We start from the raw sequence: 16,243 nt of genomic DNA on the forward strand, positions 1-16,243 counted from the left end.
CTATATTGTCACATATTTGTCTATGGTATTTTTCCCTTTTCGTTTTTAAAGTTATCTCATGTAACGTGTTGACTGTTTAGATTTCCATTTAATCTTTCATCTTCAGGTATTTAAATGTAATGGGGTTTTTGCAAAAACCACCCCTGTATAATTTTGAATTGCTGGAAAAGACCTCATATTAAAACAATTAGCAAATACCCCCCCTATAAAAATTAGTCACAGGCCCTTAAGAGCTAGCCGTGCGCTTCACTCGCCAAGAATGCGAGTGGGGGTTCGTTTTTTGACACGAAAATACCAAAATGCAACCAGAAATTTCATAAGTACCAAAATGAAGTTTTTTAAAGTTTTCAATTGAGTCCTTTATGTTTTCAATTAGGCCCTCTTCTTCAACCTGAAGAACACCAATTTTTCACCGTATTTTTTCCAGCAAAAACCATCAACCAAACCCATATCTGAACATGAAGTTCATTTCTATTCCAAATCCAAGAAACGAAAGGGAAGAAAAACGGTGCCTCAAACTTTTTCGGCACATCCCTGCCCAAACAAAAAAAACAAAAAAAATACAAAAAACCTTCAAAACTCTTTCTTCCAATTTCCATAGCATTTTCTTTCAATTTGTGAAACTTAATTCGTATCCTGAGGAAAAAGAAGAAGAATGTCAAACTCGAAGAATCAAACTCGAAGCCGACTCTCCGATTCCACCACGCTGACACCGCTGCCTTTGAATGCCACCACCACTACTATAGCTTCTGAATCCACAATTTACGTCGACCGAAAATTGCCATAGCAGCACTTTTTTCTTTCGATCTGAAAAAAAAAACAAAAAAAATCCACGCCTACCAGTGTAACCAAATATTCTTCTCCTTTCTCGACCTGGCAATGAAAGGGAGAGAAGCAAAACTTGTGTGATATTTTTTCATTTTATTTTTGTTTAAAATTAATGAAATTTACTTAAAACTTATTAGGGGTAGTTTAGTGATTGCATACAAGTCAACCATCAATTTTGAAGTTAAGGGCGGTGTGCTTCGTAAAACACAACGTAACATCGGGGGGTCCTTGCTAATATTTTTAACACGAGGAATTTTTTGACAAGTCAAAATTACACAGGGTTTATGTGCAATTAGCTCTAAATGTAATACATATTTGGGCAAAGATCAGTTTGCACCCCTGAATTATGGGGTATGTATCAAAGACCCCCATGAATTACAAAATGTACCAAAATGGTCCCTCTATTTCCAATTCATTTGTAGTGTGCTGATGTGGCAAGTTGACTTTCTCAAATTAATATTTTTTGACATTTTTACCCCTCACTTGTTATATCTATATGTATAAAGATATACACAGTTTATTTTATGTATAAAGATGAATATATGTTGCACCATAATATTTTATATTTTCTTACAATATTAATATAGTAAAATATTTAATTTATATTTTCATTTAGTTAATAAAATTGTTCTCACACGTACTCATTATCATCTCCACTTTTTGTCCAAAATTAAGTTTTATCTCATAATAAATTTATCGCCTAAAATTAGAATTTTATTTACTCATGAGCTTGTTTTGTCTTTTGAAGAACTCAATTTTGGAGAAAGAGAGATGTGCAAAGAAGAACTTATATTAGGGCAAAGAAAAAAGAAAAAAAAGAAATAATAATATATATAATAGTAATACGGGTAAAAATGTAATTTCCCGCCCAAAACTAGTGGAGTTATTTTTTAATATTTGACTAAAAAAGGCAGGGGCTATTTGGTACGTTTTGTAATTCAGGGGGTCTTTGATACATACAACATAATTTCAATGAATCCATTTGACATCTTTTCCTGGAAACTGGATTTGATTTTGTTACTCCTTATGGAATCATTTGCAAAATACACGTATGCTTTTTTTTTAACTTTTAGTTCAATGAAACCGTTGGCAGAAAAATTGTATTCGAAATTTTTATTTCCATGAAAAATTGCAAAGCGTTGTCCATCATTTTTTACCAATTGCTCGAATGGTGTTTAATTATTTCCCATTGTTTTTATTCCTTTTATTTAGTGCTTTATTTTCTTCCCTTTTCTCAAGAACGTAAAATCATTGTTTGTTAACAACTACTTGGTCTCACTATATGCTTTATTCATATTCAATTATTCAGTTGAACATACAAAAACAGTAGGAGAAGAAGCAAGTTTGTTCATGTACGAACTTCTGAACTTTCTTGGATTTTATTTTTCGAAACAGATTAATGATTGATTTTTATGAGTTATTTCACTTTCTTATATTTCTGGATTTTTTATTTTATTTTTGAAACAGATTAATAATTAATTTTTGTGCCGTTAACATCTTGGCATACATATCTGTTGATGGGAGGGTTAAATATTGGCCCGTTCTTATTTGTTACGCTAAATAGATGAATCGATAATCTTACTTGATGCTTCTTCAAATTTTTGTTCCAATTTTTTAAAAGTTACTTTGTTAGTAATTGTTTTCATATTTGCTTTTGGGATTTTTAGATACATTAAAAATCGATCGAGGGGATCAATCATCTGCATATTATACCATGTCCTCTCATGGTTTTTTCTTTGCTAAATATGTCAATTGGTTTTCTGAAGTTGGGACTTGATCCATTCTACTCCCTCCGTTCTTAAATATGTGTCGTTTTTCACCTTGACACAAATCTTAAGAATCTCAATAAATATGTCTTGATTTTAGGAAAATAAATATTAATTGACCAAAATACCCTTGTTTATTAACTAATGCAGGAAGAGTGATATAGAGTTAATGAGGGTAAAATTGAAAAATAATCAATCAATGTAGCATTGAAATTGTAAAATGACAGATAATATGGAACAAAAAAAATTCTCAAAAAAGACAGATATTATGGAACAGAGGGGGCCTTTTTGGTTGGGTAGTTTGGATAGATAACTATGGATGGGATATGTTATACTGGGACTACATTGTTGATTCACAACAAATAATCCCTCATTTGGTTGGAGTTATGGAGAAGAAACTATTAATACATGCACTAATAATATCATATTTTGTTTGGGTGACAACACTGTTTTATGTGGGTTTTTTGGGTAAATTAATGATTTGCCCTTAAAATACATTTTTTAATTCATCGGGTCTCTCTACTTATTGACCAAGTCCTCCCTCTTCTTCAATACGTGCATACAACTGAAACTCTAAATTCTCTTATATATTTTTTTTTCCTGAAACTTGTGTGTTGGTTTGTGTTCATTTCTCGTAATGAGCTACAATAACACTAATTCGCGAAAGAATTCGAGTAACAAAGTCGCTTGGGGATTCAATTCAAATGAGCCACCTGTATAAACAAGCAAATTAATCTGTATGAATGCATAAAAAAAGGCGAATCAAATGTTTGAAACACGAAAGACTTCATCAATTAAGCAGAGCAAACAAAATGAATATTCAAGATCACCTAACAAAATCACATTGTGATGCAAAAAAAATCCATTCCACCCCCCACCCCCTCAACACACGGAATGGGTAGAAATTGACTGTTCAGATACAATAGAACAAAATCAATAACAACAATAATAGAAGAAACACAAAGATTGGAATTCAGATGGTAATCAGCATTGGGTCATCAATCAAATTAGACGGATTAAACCATATAAACACCGAAAATCATTACAAATATAGTTGTATCTTCTATCATTAATAGTTATCAGAACCCGTGTGGTCAACCTTCCATTGAAATTCCGATGCTCCGACGCCGGCGACTTCTCAGATATTCTAGAATATGGGGAAATAAAAGAACTATTCAGGGTTTAATGGTGAAATGAAGGAATTAAGCACCACAAGGAAGTAAAGAATGGAATATTAGAAAGACCATGAATGGTATGATTTTTACCTGCTAAAAGTTAGGGCACGATCTTTAAATGGGAAAAATAAAGTTTATTCAGTATTTATATCTATTAATTTTGTAATTGTAGTATCATTGAAGGATATTTTCGATATTTCACATGGGTACAATATGGGATTGCATATGTGACAATTAGTCAAGTCAATTTCGGCTTGACTAATAATAATTCATTTCAGGGATTAAATCGGTGGGGCCCACTGGCAAGGATGGTAAAATCAACCAAACCAAACGTTGTACAAATCGGTACAACTCATCCCATCCCGCGTAATACTGCCAACCAAAGATGCCCAGGGAGTACTACTGAATTGGGTTTTATTCTCTTCTAAACTTAATTCCTTAGATGCACTTGCTAAACTGTTTATCTTTATCTCTTTCAATATCAATTCATGTTGATCAACACATCTCGAGCCGTAAAACAATAAGGACGAGTCTTAAGCACATCAATGGGTACTTATTCATAAAAAAATCCAAACAAAAAACTCATTTACCAATAAGTCCACACATAGTTCAGATTTTTGTAAAAAACTAAAATAACCCCTCATACTTTCATATGCTCCAATTTCATCATTAACTTAATTTAACCTCAATTTGATCCCAAATTTCACAAATTATTCAATTTTGACCCAAAATGTTTTTTTTTTCAAACAAAAAATTTTCCCGCCGGATACTGGCGTTGATTTTTCAAAAAAAAAAATATCTTTTATTTTCTTTCTTTTTGTAACTTTTTTTTTCGTTTAAACAACAATATTGTTGTGATTGACAGTAATATTAACTATATTACTATTAAACACACTAAAATTAACTAAACTACAGTTTAACACAGTAATATTGCTACATTAATCTCTAGCAACAAATGTAAACATAATAAAAAGTCAAAAGAATTAATATTACTGTGAGTGACAGTAATATTACTATAACAACAGTAATATTACCGTCAACCACAGTAATATTATTACGTTACTCCGTGCATAACTCAAACAAACAAAAAAATCCAAACAAAATAATAATATTGATGTGGTTGACAACAATATTACTATAACAACAGTAATATTACCGTCAACAACAATAATATTATTGTGTTTACAGTAATATTACAATAATAGACAGTAATATTATTACGTTACTCCGTGAATAATTCAAACAAAACAAAAACCCCAAAAAAATAATAATATTGATGTTGTTGACAGTAATATTATTGTGTTTACAGTTATTTTACTGTCAACGACAATAATATAACTACGTTGACTTGTCAACCAATCAAAAAAAATAAAAAAAATAACAAAAAATAATAATATTACGTTAATTTACTGTCAACGGCAGAACAATTACATAAATGTATTGTCAACGACAGTACAATTACGTTAATTAATTGTTATTGACAGTATAATTACTTTAATTTACTGTCAGTGACAGCACAATTACAGTCAACGTTTAGCGGCAGACGTAAAAAAAAACTTAAAAAACACTAAAAAAAGTCAACTCCGGAAACCGGCGAAAAAATCCGGAAGAAAAGAAAAGAAAAGAAAAGAAAAAGTCAACGACGGAAACTGGCGAAAAATTAAAGCGGAAAAATAAATGAAAAGTCAAAGCCGGAATCCGGCGTGAAAAAAATTTCTTTTTGAAAAAATAAAATTGGGTCAAAATTGCACAATTTGTGAAATTTGGGGGTCAAATTGAGGTTAAATTAAGTTAGTGATGAAATTGGAGCATATTAAAGTATGCTCCAATTTTGAAAAGTTAAAATTGAATTTTTGTGGTCAAAATTGGATTTTTGTGGACAAAATTGATTAAATTGAGGTTACAATTAAAAATTTGGTATAAATGGTTGGGGGTAATATTGGAATACACATGAATATTTTTCTTTATTTATAATAAATATTAGGGATGTTGAGGGATAACTGTTAGGATAGTAGACTAAAAGTCTCGCTTTTAGCTTCATAATTTTATTATTGAATTAATAAAATAATTTATTATCATTTTATGAGAATCTGCACTAGGGTATTCAATGCATTTAATTGATTGGTTGTCAATTAATTAAAAGCATAAGTCTAATATTCTAATAGTATTCGAGATGGTGTGCTACGGCGCACAGAAAGATCATTTCGAAAGTTCGTTTAGAATATAAAGATAAACGTTCACAATCTAGATGGAAATGGACTAACCATTGGTAAAAGATTGTAGCACAATGTTTAAGTGATTGGTCTTGATCACAGTAAACAGAGAATAACTTTTGTAGTTATTGTTTTGACTTATTGTGCTAGCACACCCGGCATGTGTTGAACCGGACAAAGTGAAATAATTGTTTCATCACTGTTCATAAATGAAACTGTATTATTTCTAGTTGACAGTATATTACTTACTCTCTTAATCCCTAGATAATTAACGTACACATTTAATTGATGATCTCTACTTTGATGTCACAATGGGAGAGATTCCTATATTGAGTCAAATGAACCCCGGTGCGTTGGGTAGAGACATTAAGAATTAATAGGTGGAAATTAATTATCGAAAGGAATCCACATCTCTGAAATATGGGATTGATAATAACCCTTGAGTAGCTTATAAGATTTGTTTATGCCAAGTCCTGGCCAGGTGGATTTCGTATCCGGCATACTCAAATAAGTTAGGCGGGTAAGACTCATGAAAAGAAACCATTTAATTTATTTAGCAGTGAATAAATTATTTGGTGGTTATAAGATATTTTAATGTGGGGAGAATCAAAGTAATGATCGACACCGGAGCTCGAATGTAATATTTGAGAATATAAACGGGAGTTCAATAATTATTTGGTAGTGGAAAATAAATAATTATTTAAAGATTAATTAAATGAATTCTTTTAAGAGTTTGGATTTAATTAATTATTAGTTGCCCGATTTATATTTTCTCCTTTAGTCCCTATTGTAGCCCAATGGATTTTCTAATTAATCGAGAAAATAAAGTTCAACTAATATTATATATTGGAATTAATATAGCCGAAAATTAAGTCCCCTTTGGATTGTAATTTTCGACTATATAGAGTTATAGAAGGAGTGGGATTTGTTTCCATGTAATCCTCTCTATGTGGGACTTTAATTCCTTGTGTTATATATAATGGAGATTAGGTTGATGAGAGAATAATTTTTATTCCCACACGCCTATTCACGTTGGAGAAGAAAATATTTTTCTCTTCTTCTCTTCTCTCTAGTTTCTCGATTATAGATTTAGATTTCTTCAAGTACAAGTCCACCCTTGTAGAAGAATTATTAATCCGGGATATACAATAGAAGATTATAGGTTTTTAGAGCAAACCATAAATCCCGAATTTTCTGAGCAGTCCTGCGAAGAAATTCACCATAAATCAACCGTTAGTCGGATAGGCTCGAAATGTATACAGTAGCTTCCTAACCCTCAGATCTACAATCTGTCCGAAGGGTTTCTCGATCGGATCAACGATCGCGGAGATATCGATGAAGGAAGAGGACTGGAAATTTCTGGACAGCAGCTTTTACGAAGGTTGAAGGCTTGACGTGGATCCTCGTTCGTGCGCCGAAGATAGAAACGAATCTGCTCGCGAAAACTGTAAGTTGCTAGATTAGATTTATTCCGCTTTAAACGAATGTAATCAAAGCATCTTAATAAAATTAAAACCGGCTAATCTAGAACCTCTTGCGAATTTTCATTGAATCCTGGGCTTAACATCCCAACAATAACTCCCTCAATACACAAAATAATAGAGTCCAGGCTCATTTTCATATTTAACATTTGTAAGGAAATCTAAATTAACATTGGGAATTGTGAGACCCCATAACGTGTTTATTATTCCAATTTTGTCCTTTATTCCCCCACTATTTCTCTCTCTCTCCTTTTTTTTTCTCAACCGTCCTTTTGACGTGTTGTTTTTTTATTATTTTTCTTTTCTCTCTCTCCACTCTTCTCTCTCTTCCACAATTTTCCGTGTTGTTCTTTTATTAATTTTATTCTCTCTCCTCTCTCCTCTCTCTTTCTTCTCTCTCTCTCCTTTCTCTTCCCGCATTTCTGTTCTCGTTTGTTTCAGTTTCATTTTTTCTCTTTATTTTCCTCTATTTCTTCTCACTACTTTATCTTTTCTTCTACATCTCATTTTTTTGTCGTTGAAATCAATCTATTTCTATTCTATGAAATTCATATTTTCATCGGAGATGAGACTTTTATCATGAGTATTCAATTTTATAACATCATAGTATCTTAAATTGAAAAAAGAATATAGTGAATTAATGGAAAAATTATAGATGACTACCAATTTTTTTATAGTTGACATCTTGACTCTGGCAACAATATAGTAATTTTTGTAGTTGACTCTGCAACAATATAGTTAACTACCAATTTTTTATAGTTGACATCGTAAAAATTATAGTTGACTATCTAATTTTTTATAGTTGACTTTGGAAAAAATATAGTGAACTATCCGATTTTATAGTTGACTTCGGAAAAAATATAGTGAACTATCCGATTTTATAGTTGACTCTGAGTGTAGATTACTATAATATTTTATGTTTTTCGACAACAATAATCCCCTTTTTGTTGTGGACTCTTGATAAAATAAATTTCATAGGAAACAAATATTTACGATTCAACAAATAATACGACCAGAGATCCGTAGATCTAAAAAACAAGCTTGTTTACAAACTTCATTTTTGAGTAATCAACCATGGAAGAATTATGAACCGTTGCATATGGTCGTCGCGTACTGTTGCATATCGTTGATGTATGAGACTTTGATTTGTTCTTCGGAGTCGCTGAGAAGGGTGTCAAAAACAGAAATTATGTGGGAAATGTACATAGATTAGGTTAATAGATGTCGAGGGGAGCGATGGGTGTATAAGAAATTACCTGTCTTCTTCTTGCTACCTTTCACCATTGTTGTCGACCTGTATTTCTCAACGATTCCCACACAAATGTTATTTTTTTTAAGAAATGTAAGAAACTAGGACATTGTTGTGACTGGGAAAGCATCCAATATATTTGCAGATTTGTTTTGTTATTTTCTTGGCACAAATATAGCTAACTAGCAAAAATTGGGGATATAATATATTGACGTTGAAGATATGCAGTTTTAGGGAAAATAGTGGGGGGTCATTGCTATTAGAAATTATGAGGGTAGTTCAGTAATTGCTAATTGTGAGGGGGTTTGACCCATTAAAAATAATGCGAGGTGGTTAGTCCTAATATTTTTCCTAATGAGGGGTTATAACTTATATCTCATTAACCCTAAATATTAAAGGGATGGGTTATTAAAAGAGATATAACCCCTAAAACTAGAATAATAAAGATGATTGGTTGATGACTTATTATTCACAAAAACCCCTTATTTAAATTGTTTATAATGAAATAATGTCAGATTATATTTTTAGTATTTTAAAATGAGTATGCAAATTTTCTGAAATTCTAGATATTTAGAATTATTTATAAAATTAAATTGACTCAAAATTAGAATTTTACATTATAAATAAAATAATTTAGAATGTAAAGTAAGGAAAAAAAATGACAACAAGAAAGAGACTTGACAAAAGTTAAAATACCATGATATCTTGACTTTGTTTTCATTAAAATCCCATATGAAATTTATATTGTACGTGGGCATTTTGACATGAGATACGTCACTTGAGGGTACTTTACCAATTCTAAAATTTTAGGGTTCAAAGTGTCTATTAATATTATTTTGGGGTGCAAAACATAATTTAATCAAATGAATTGAATCATAATTGAGGGGTGGAAATTGGAATCCGAGTTAAAAATTTTCGATATTGGATCCATATTTTTCAATTCGAATTTTGAAATTCCGACTTCCAAATTATTTGGAGCGGAATTAAAATATATATATTCCGATTTCCGATCCGATTTATGTTCTGAGAATAATTCCGAGAATGCCACTTTTTTTTTTTTCTGAATATCACACTTAAAATATCAATATTGTTATGTATCCTATATTTCAAGTACCAAAAATTGAAAATTCATGAATTCTACCGATTCCGATCCTAAAGTTGTCAATTATGGAACAAGTTTTTCCATTCAAATCCGAACTTCCAATTTCCGATTTTTTCAATTTTTTTTGAAACGGAATTAGAACTAATTTTTCACTTGTAAATTTTTTTCTTTTGTTTTCAAAATGACTAATTTCGACCCGAATTCGACAATTCGTTCAACTTACACCCGTAAAATAATCATATGGTAGCAGATTGGATGGATAGCATTTGGTGTGGCGCAAAACTGTGACATAAATGACAATTGAATTTCTATTAATTTATACAGTGCAATCCATAGTGGACATTAAATTATTATTAATTTATTTTCTTGCAGTAGTAGGTATAGCTTGTGGTAGGGAATAGGGACTGTTTGGCTAATTCTTATTTCTGAAAATAATTTTCCCGTTTCATTTTAACGAGAAAGAACAAAGGGTATATTACACCAACACCCCTGAGATATGCTAAAATAATTTTAAGGTCCATGTGGTATTGGTAATTGCAGCCACATCCCTATACTATTGTCGAAGCCAAGATCTCATGTCCCGGGGACGATATGCACTATGTTTGTTTCCCTCGGGGGCGTTAACCATAGTCTGTTAGAACCCAAACAAAATAACTTATCCAATACATTATTCCGTTAACAATGTTTTAGGGGTGATTGTAATTATCGATAATACATGGACCTTAAAGTGATTTAGCATACCTCAGGGGTGTTGGTGTAATTTTAGCTAAGAATAAATAAAGTAATAGAAGCAGCACTCAGCAAATTTAACCAACTTTATTCTTGCACATTGTACAAATCGCTGCGCCTACCTAACTCTTCAATCTTCATACACACCTCCATTCTTCCATCTCAATCAATCCAATCCAATCCAATCCAATCCAATCCAATCCAACCCCACTCACTCACTCACACACACTACTGATTGTTGCTTTTATTGCAAGTAAACGCAGAAGCTCAATAAACCAGATCTCTCTTCCGATCGAAAGAAATGGCGAGGAAGAAGATCAGAGAGTACGATTCCAAAAGGCTGCTCAAAGAACACCTCAAACGATTGTCCGGAATTGATCTCCAGATCTGCTCCGCACAGGTTTTTTTTTTAATAGCTCTTTTAACTTGTATGATTTGTTTCTGCTTGACATTTTGCATCGCATTTTCTATATGTTTTTTGTAGTGTGTGTGTGTGTGTGTGTGTGTGTGTGTGTGTGTGTCGAAATTTGTATCCTGGATTGAAATTGGCATCAAATCTGTTAGAATTGTGCACCCGTTCGCTTACGAAAACCGATATGGATGTGTGTGTGTGTGTGTGTATTATTGAATTATGGTGATGTACCTTGTGTACTTAGCATGGAATAATCTGGGTTAGTGAGACGAATGATTATTTCTAAAATAATAAATTCCACTTGAAGTTGAAAGATTAATCATAGGCTCATAGCTGAAGAAATCTTAGGATGAATGTTTAACTACATAATCATATCAAATTAAATTGTATGGTGGCGCTGGTATTTTATCACGAGCAATGGAAGCGTGACGCACCTTTTTTTTTCTTTTCTTTTATGTAATTTCTCTTTGTGGGTAGTTGGAATAGAAGTCTTGAAATTTACCTCTGGTGCATCCTGTTTTGGTCCTCAAATTAAGCCGGTGTTAGAAATATTTGTTAGCCCCGTTTATTGCTCCTGTGTGTGATGATGGTTTAGCTGATTTTTATTTGCTGCCTTTTCTCCGTTGATGCTTATTTTTTTATTAAAATTCTATGTAACTACTTTGCAATTCTAGTGCATGTTTGAGCATAATTTCAAATGGTAATGGCCGATAAAATCTGTTCTCAGGTGGATCAATCAACTGACTTTACTGAGTTAACAAACAAAGAACCATGGTTGTCATCCACGAAGTTGGTTGTAAAACCCGACATGTTGTTCGGGAAAAGAGGGAAGAGTGGTTTGGTTGCTTTGAATTTAGATCTTGCCCAAGTAGCCGCGTTTGTGAAAGAACGCCTCGGTGTTGAGGTGACAGCATTTACATAGATGTTTCCTTATTGCTAATTATGCTAAAGCTGCCGTCTAATTCGGAAACATTCTTTTTTTTTTTTCTAGGTTGAGATGGGTGGTTGTAAAGCACCGATAACTACATTCATTGTCGAGCCTTTTGTCCCCCACGATGAAGAATATTACCTTTCCATTGTGTCTGAAAGGTTAGGATGTACCATTAGCTTCTCTGAATGTGGAGGCATCGAAATCGAGGAGAACTGGGACAAGGTAAAAATTGCAGCAAATCGACATTGTCTCAAATTTAAGAATGTCGTGTGCATTTCTCGAAGAAAATGAGGATGTATTTATTTGTTGTTGTGCAGGTTAAAACTATCTTTCTTCCCACTGAAAAGCCGATGAACTTGGAAGCATGTGCTCCTTTGATTGCTACACTTCCCTTAGAGGTAGGTTTTTGAGTAATTTTGCTATTTGTTTGTAGTTAGTAATTTCCCTTATTTATTTTCTGACACATAGCCATTGGGGAAGTAAGTTACCATGATGTTTTAGTCTTGCCTTATTAAATGTGATTCGTAATGTACGATTTGTAACTTCTGTACCGATACACTGGATAGTGGATAGAAATCATGTCTCTTTTGTACTATGATGGTCTGGTTTGTCGGACATACATTTGCTTTTTGCGAATTTGTTTTACAATTAATGCACTATTCAATTGCTACTACTTCTTCAACACAATATCCTGAATTTTCATTGGTTCAGGTTCGAGGGAAGATTGGAGATTTCATAATGGCTGTTTTTTCTGTATTTCAAGGTATGCTTTCTTCGCGATTGCAAACCGATTGTTATTGCATTTGTGCTAGTGACGTATATATCTAATGTAAAGATAGAAAATATGATTTATGTTCAAACTTTGGTTCTGATATATGTATTCTCTCCAATCTCTGAATTAGTTTCCTTGAGATGAATTCGTCTTAAGAAACAAAATCTGACCTTGATTGCTATATTCCCACCAGATCTCGATTTTAGTTTTCTTGAGATGAATCCATTTACTCTAGTGAATGGTGAGCCATACCCACTGGACATGAGAGGAGAATTGGACGATACTGCTGCTTTCAAAAACTTTAAAAAGTATGTTTATGAATTGTATAAATCTTTTGTTTCTTTACGATTTATGCTTATGTAACGTCTTTGAACATTCTGTTTCCAGATGGGGTGACATAGAGTTTCCTCTTCCTTTCGGAAGAGTTTTGAGTGCAACAGAAGGTTTCATTCACACGTTGGACGAAAAAGTAAGTGCCATATATATCTTTTACTTCACAACTTTTTGGCACCTGATCTTTTGCTGCATTTCAAAAACTTGCTATCTGTTAGTACTTTATCCGACAAAGTCATTAGCTTAATAACCTGAAAGAGGACCGTAACTTCCGTTCATGCCATTCACGAAGTCCTACAAATATATAGCTGGTGTAATCAAGATTTATTATTTTTCATGTGATTCATTCATTCCAGCTGTTCAAAAGTACAAGGTTTTTTGGATTACACGGGCACCTCCTTATCTGCAATAGTCATCCTCCATCCGATTTAGAATTAAATAATTTATCTGCATGTCTACTCAGCACCACGTACTTTTTCCGTATGTCATGTTTCAGACTAGTGCATCGTTGAAATTTACCGTTCTGAACCAAAAAGGACGTATTTGGACAATGGTGGCTGGTGGTGGTGCTAGTGTAATATACGCAGATACAGTGAGTACCCAAACTTTGTCTTCTACGCATCTCCAATCCAACAAACCAGTAGCCGAGTATTTGATCGTATTTTTTATTTCATTATTTTCGTTTTTTCCATGTACTGAAAACAAAAGGTTGGAGATTTGGGCTATGCATCTGAGCTTGGTAATTATGCCGAGTACAGTGGAGCGCCTAATGAAGAGGAGGTTTTGCAGTACGCCCGAGTAGTTATTGATGTAAGAGAGATTTAGCTCCATTTTTTTCTTCTGTTCCACCTATATTACTGTATAATAATATAATAATATAATAATATGCTCTTCCTACTGTTATAGTGTGCAACAGCTGACCCTGATGGCCGCAAGAGAGCTCTTCTTATTGGAGGAGGAATTGCAAACTTTACGGATGTTGCTGCTACCTTCAATGGAATTATCCGTGCTCTCAAGGAGAAGGTTTAAATTTAATTGAACTAATCTGATGCAATTTGATTGTTTTTTAATATATATTCCTCCTGAATTTACAATTTTTTCGTTTTTTTAATTTTTTTTTTATTTTTTTGTGGGAGTAGGAATCGAAGTTGAAAGCAGCTAGAATGCACCTCTATGTTCGTAGAGGCGGTCCAAATTATCAGACTGGTTTGGCAAGAATGCGGGCTTTGGGAGAAGAATTGGGAGTTCCGATCGAGGTACAAGATTATTTTTTATAAACTTGTAATATTCATTTTAGTTTCTCTTTGCTACTTCGTTCGATTTTGTTTAACTGAAGCCTTATGGTTTACCAATGGACTAGGCAATAATCTTTCAAGCACAAGATTAGCTCTCCGTTTAGGCTATTGTTAAATGAATTTTGACCAATCATAAGAACCATCTTCTTGTTTTCGAGGCTCTGACTTCATTGTAATGAAAAAAACGTAGACACTTGTAATCCTAAGAAATGCATGCATTATGATTAGGACTTGTTTGGTTGCTAATATGATTAGCGGAGATAAAATACTTGCAATTAGGTATCAATTGTATATAGTTGGACTATGGATATTTCAGTGCAATGCATAACTCCCCAATAAGTTAAGAAATTTGCAGGTTGACTCGAAAAGTTATTGGACTAATCAAATAATACCAAATAATGTCTAGTTATTTAATCAATCATGACATGTCTCCCCAACCAAACAAGGCCTTGATGTATGTATATAGGATTACAAAACCCTTGTCCATTATTATCATCTTTCAAGTAACATAAGTAGTAATTGATGTGCAGGTTTACGGACCAGAGGCTACAATGACTGGAATTTGTAAGGAGGCGATCGACTGCATCATGTCTGAAGCCTAGTGTAACAATGTGTTTTCGTTTTTCTTATTACTCCATTATTCTTGAGTTGTAGTATTTGTTGTTGAATTGCCCCTTCATACTCGAACTGTAATATTGGTTTCTTTTTTCCGATCTCCTGTTTTTGTGAGACCCAAAACAATTTTTCTGCAATAAGAGCAATGTTTGAGAGAAATACGAGTGTACGAGCAAAAACGATCTCATAGATGTTTACTCAGGTGACTAAAAAGGTTAACAAGCTAAGGTTTTCATTTCTATGTATCTTAGTTCAGGTCAACTGTATTGCTAGCTAGCATCTTAATTAATCATGCATCATACTCTTTCTACCCAGGTCTCGGTTGGTCGGGGGATTAGTCATGATTAACTAAATAACTGGATCTTGTTAGATATTTGGTAAATCCAATAACTTACGCGCGTCGACCCGGAAACATTATGTTACCATCAGTTAAATTATATTATTGAGTTTTCATTAGATTGTTTAATCTTATTTTGACAACCAAACAAAACTTTATTATAAATAAATAAATAATATGCCTATTATTTCAAGAAAGGCTAACCATGCAGCATAGGGCTAGGCTAAAGCCAGAGCCGACCCTGGGGTGGGGCGAGTAGGGCCCACGTCTAGCCAAAAAATGAGATTTCTTGCCGAATCCGAGTTTGCTGCTCCAGCCATTACTAAGCTGACACATATTTAGAAGGATGTTTCCAAATTTAGAAGGATTACTGAATTAGGGTTTTCAGTTTTAAAAATTGAAAATCGAGAAAAGACACTCGTATCGACGAGGGCGTTACAGTGATTCCGAAAATATAATTGTTATAATTTTCAGATCATTGGTTTGTGAGAAACGAGCAGAAAAAGACTAACATACTTAAGCTGTTGGACTCGGTCCAACTTAAGTTGGTTAGGACTTGTATACAAGACACTACAAATACAAGATTTATAGGTTTTGCACACAAGAGAGAAACCCTAGCCGCTCCACACTCAAGACAATATAAACAACGTCGTTTTGTTTATATTGTGTAGGATGATAAATTAATAATATATAATACATGAATAAAATATCTCTTACATGTCAAAACTTATATTTATAACGATGACATAGTCTCGTTTTGCATCTAGTTATCAATTTTATTTAAATATTGCTTTATAAAGCTTTGGATTTAGTTACTGTTTTTAATGGATTTATGGCTAAAACGTATTAATTTTGATTTACCCTTGATATTTATCACTGATGTTATTCACGTTGGTTTAAATTTAGATTTTACGCTTAGCCACTCTTTTCAATTTTTAATTAATTTCACGTAAAACTTATAAATTATTAAAAAAATAACATGATTAAATTATGACGCGTTTCGAC

The 16,243-nt window shown here is 32.9% G+C and overlaps 1 protein-coding gene across 1 annotated transcript; it reads left to right on the forward strand.

The window, feature by feature from the left end:
- The first annotated feature begins 10,616 nt into the window (after positions 1-10,616).
- On the forward strand, positions 10,617-15,060 carry LOC105956582 (ATP-citrate synthase alpha chain protein 2). The gene is made up of 12 exons (XM_012980433.2): positions 10,617-10,943; positions 11,683-11,859; positions 11,947-12,108; positions 12,204-12,284; positions 12,598-12,649; positions 12,852-12,966; positions 13,046-13,127; positions 13,488-13,583; positions 13,700-13,801; positions 13,898-14,014; positions 14,131-14,247; positions 14,817-15,060. The coding sequence occupies exons 1-12, from the start codon at positions 10,845-10,847 to the stop codon at positions 14,886-14,888; spliced, it is 1,272 nt and encodes a 423-aa protein (XP_012835887.1). The 5' UTR covers positions 10,617-10,844; the 3' UTR covers positions 14,889-15,060.
- The last annotated feature ends 1,183 nt before the right edge of the window (positions 15,061-16,243 follow it).

This window comes from Erythranthe guttata, chromosome 14, assembly GCF_056151865.1.
Source record: "Erythranthe guttata isolate IM_541 chromosome 14, IM_541, whole genome shotgun sequence".
In the NCBI taxonomy this organism is placed as follows: Eukaryota; Viridiplantae; Streptophyta; class Magnoliopsida; order Lamiales; family Phrymaceae; genus Erythranthe; species Erythranthe guttata.

Bases quoted from the DNA above. Each gene is read 5' to 3' on its own strand.
- LOC105956582 (XM_012980433.2), top strand. From the start codon at position 10,845: ATGGCGAGGAAGAAGATCAGAGAGTACGATTCCAAAAGGCTGCTCAAA. The intron at 11,860-11,946 runs GTGACAGCATTT...TTTTTTTTCTAG, and splicing joins AAGAACGCCTCGGTGTTGAG to GTTGAGATGGGTGGTTGTAA. The intron at 12,109-12,203 runs GTAAAAATTGCA...GTTGTTGTGCAG, and splicing joins TCGAGGAGAACTGGGACAAG to GTTAAAACTATCTTTCTTCC.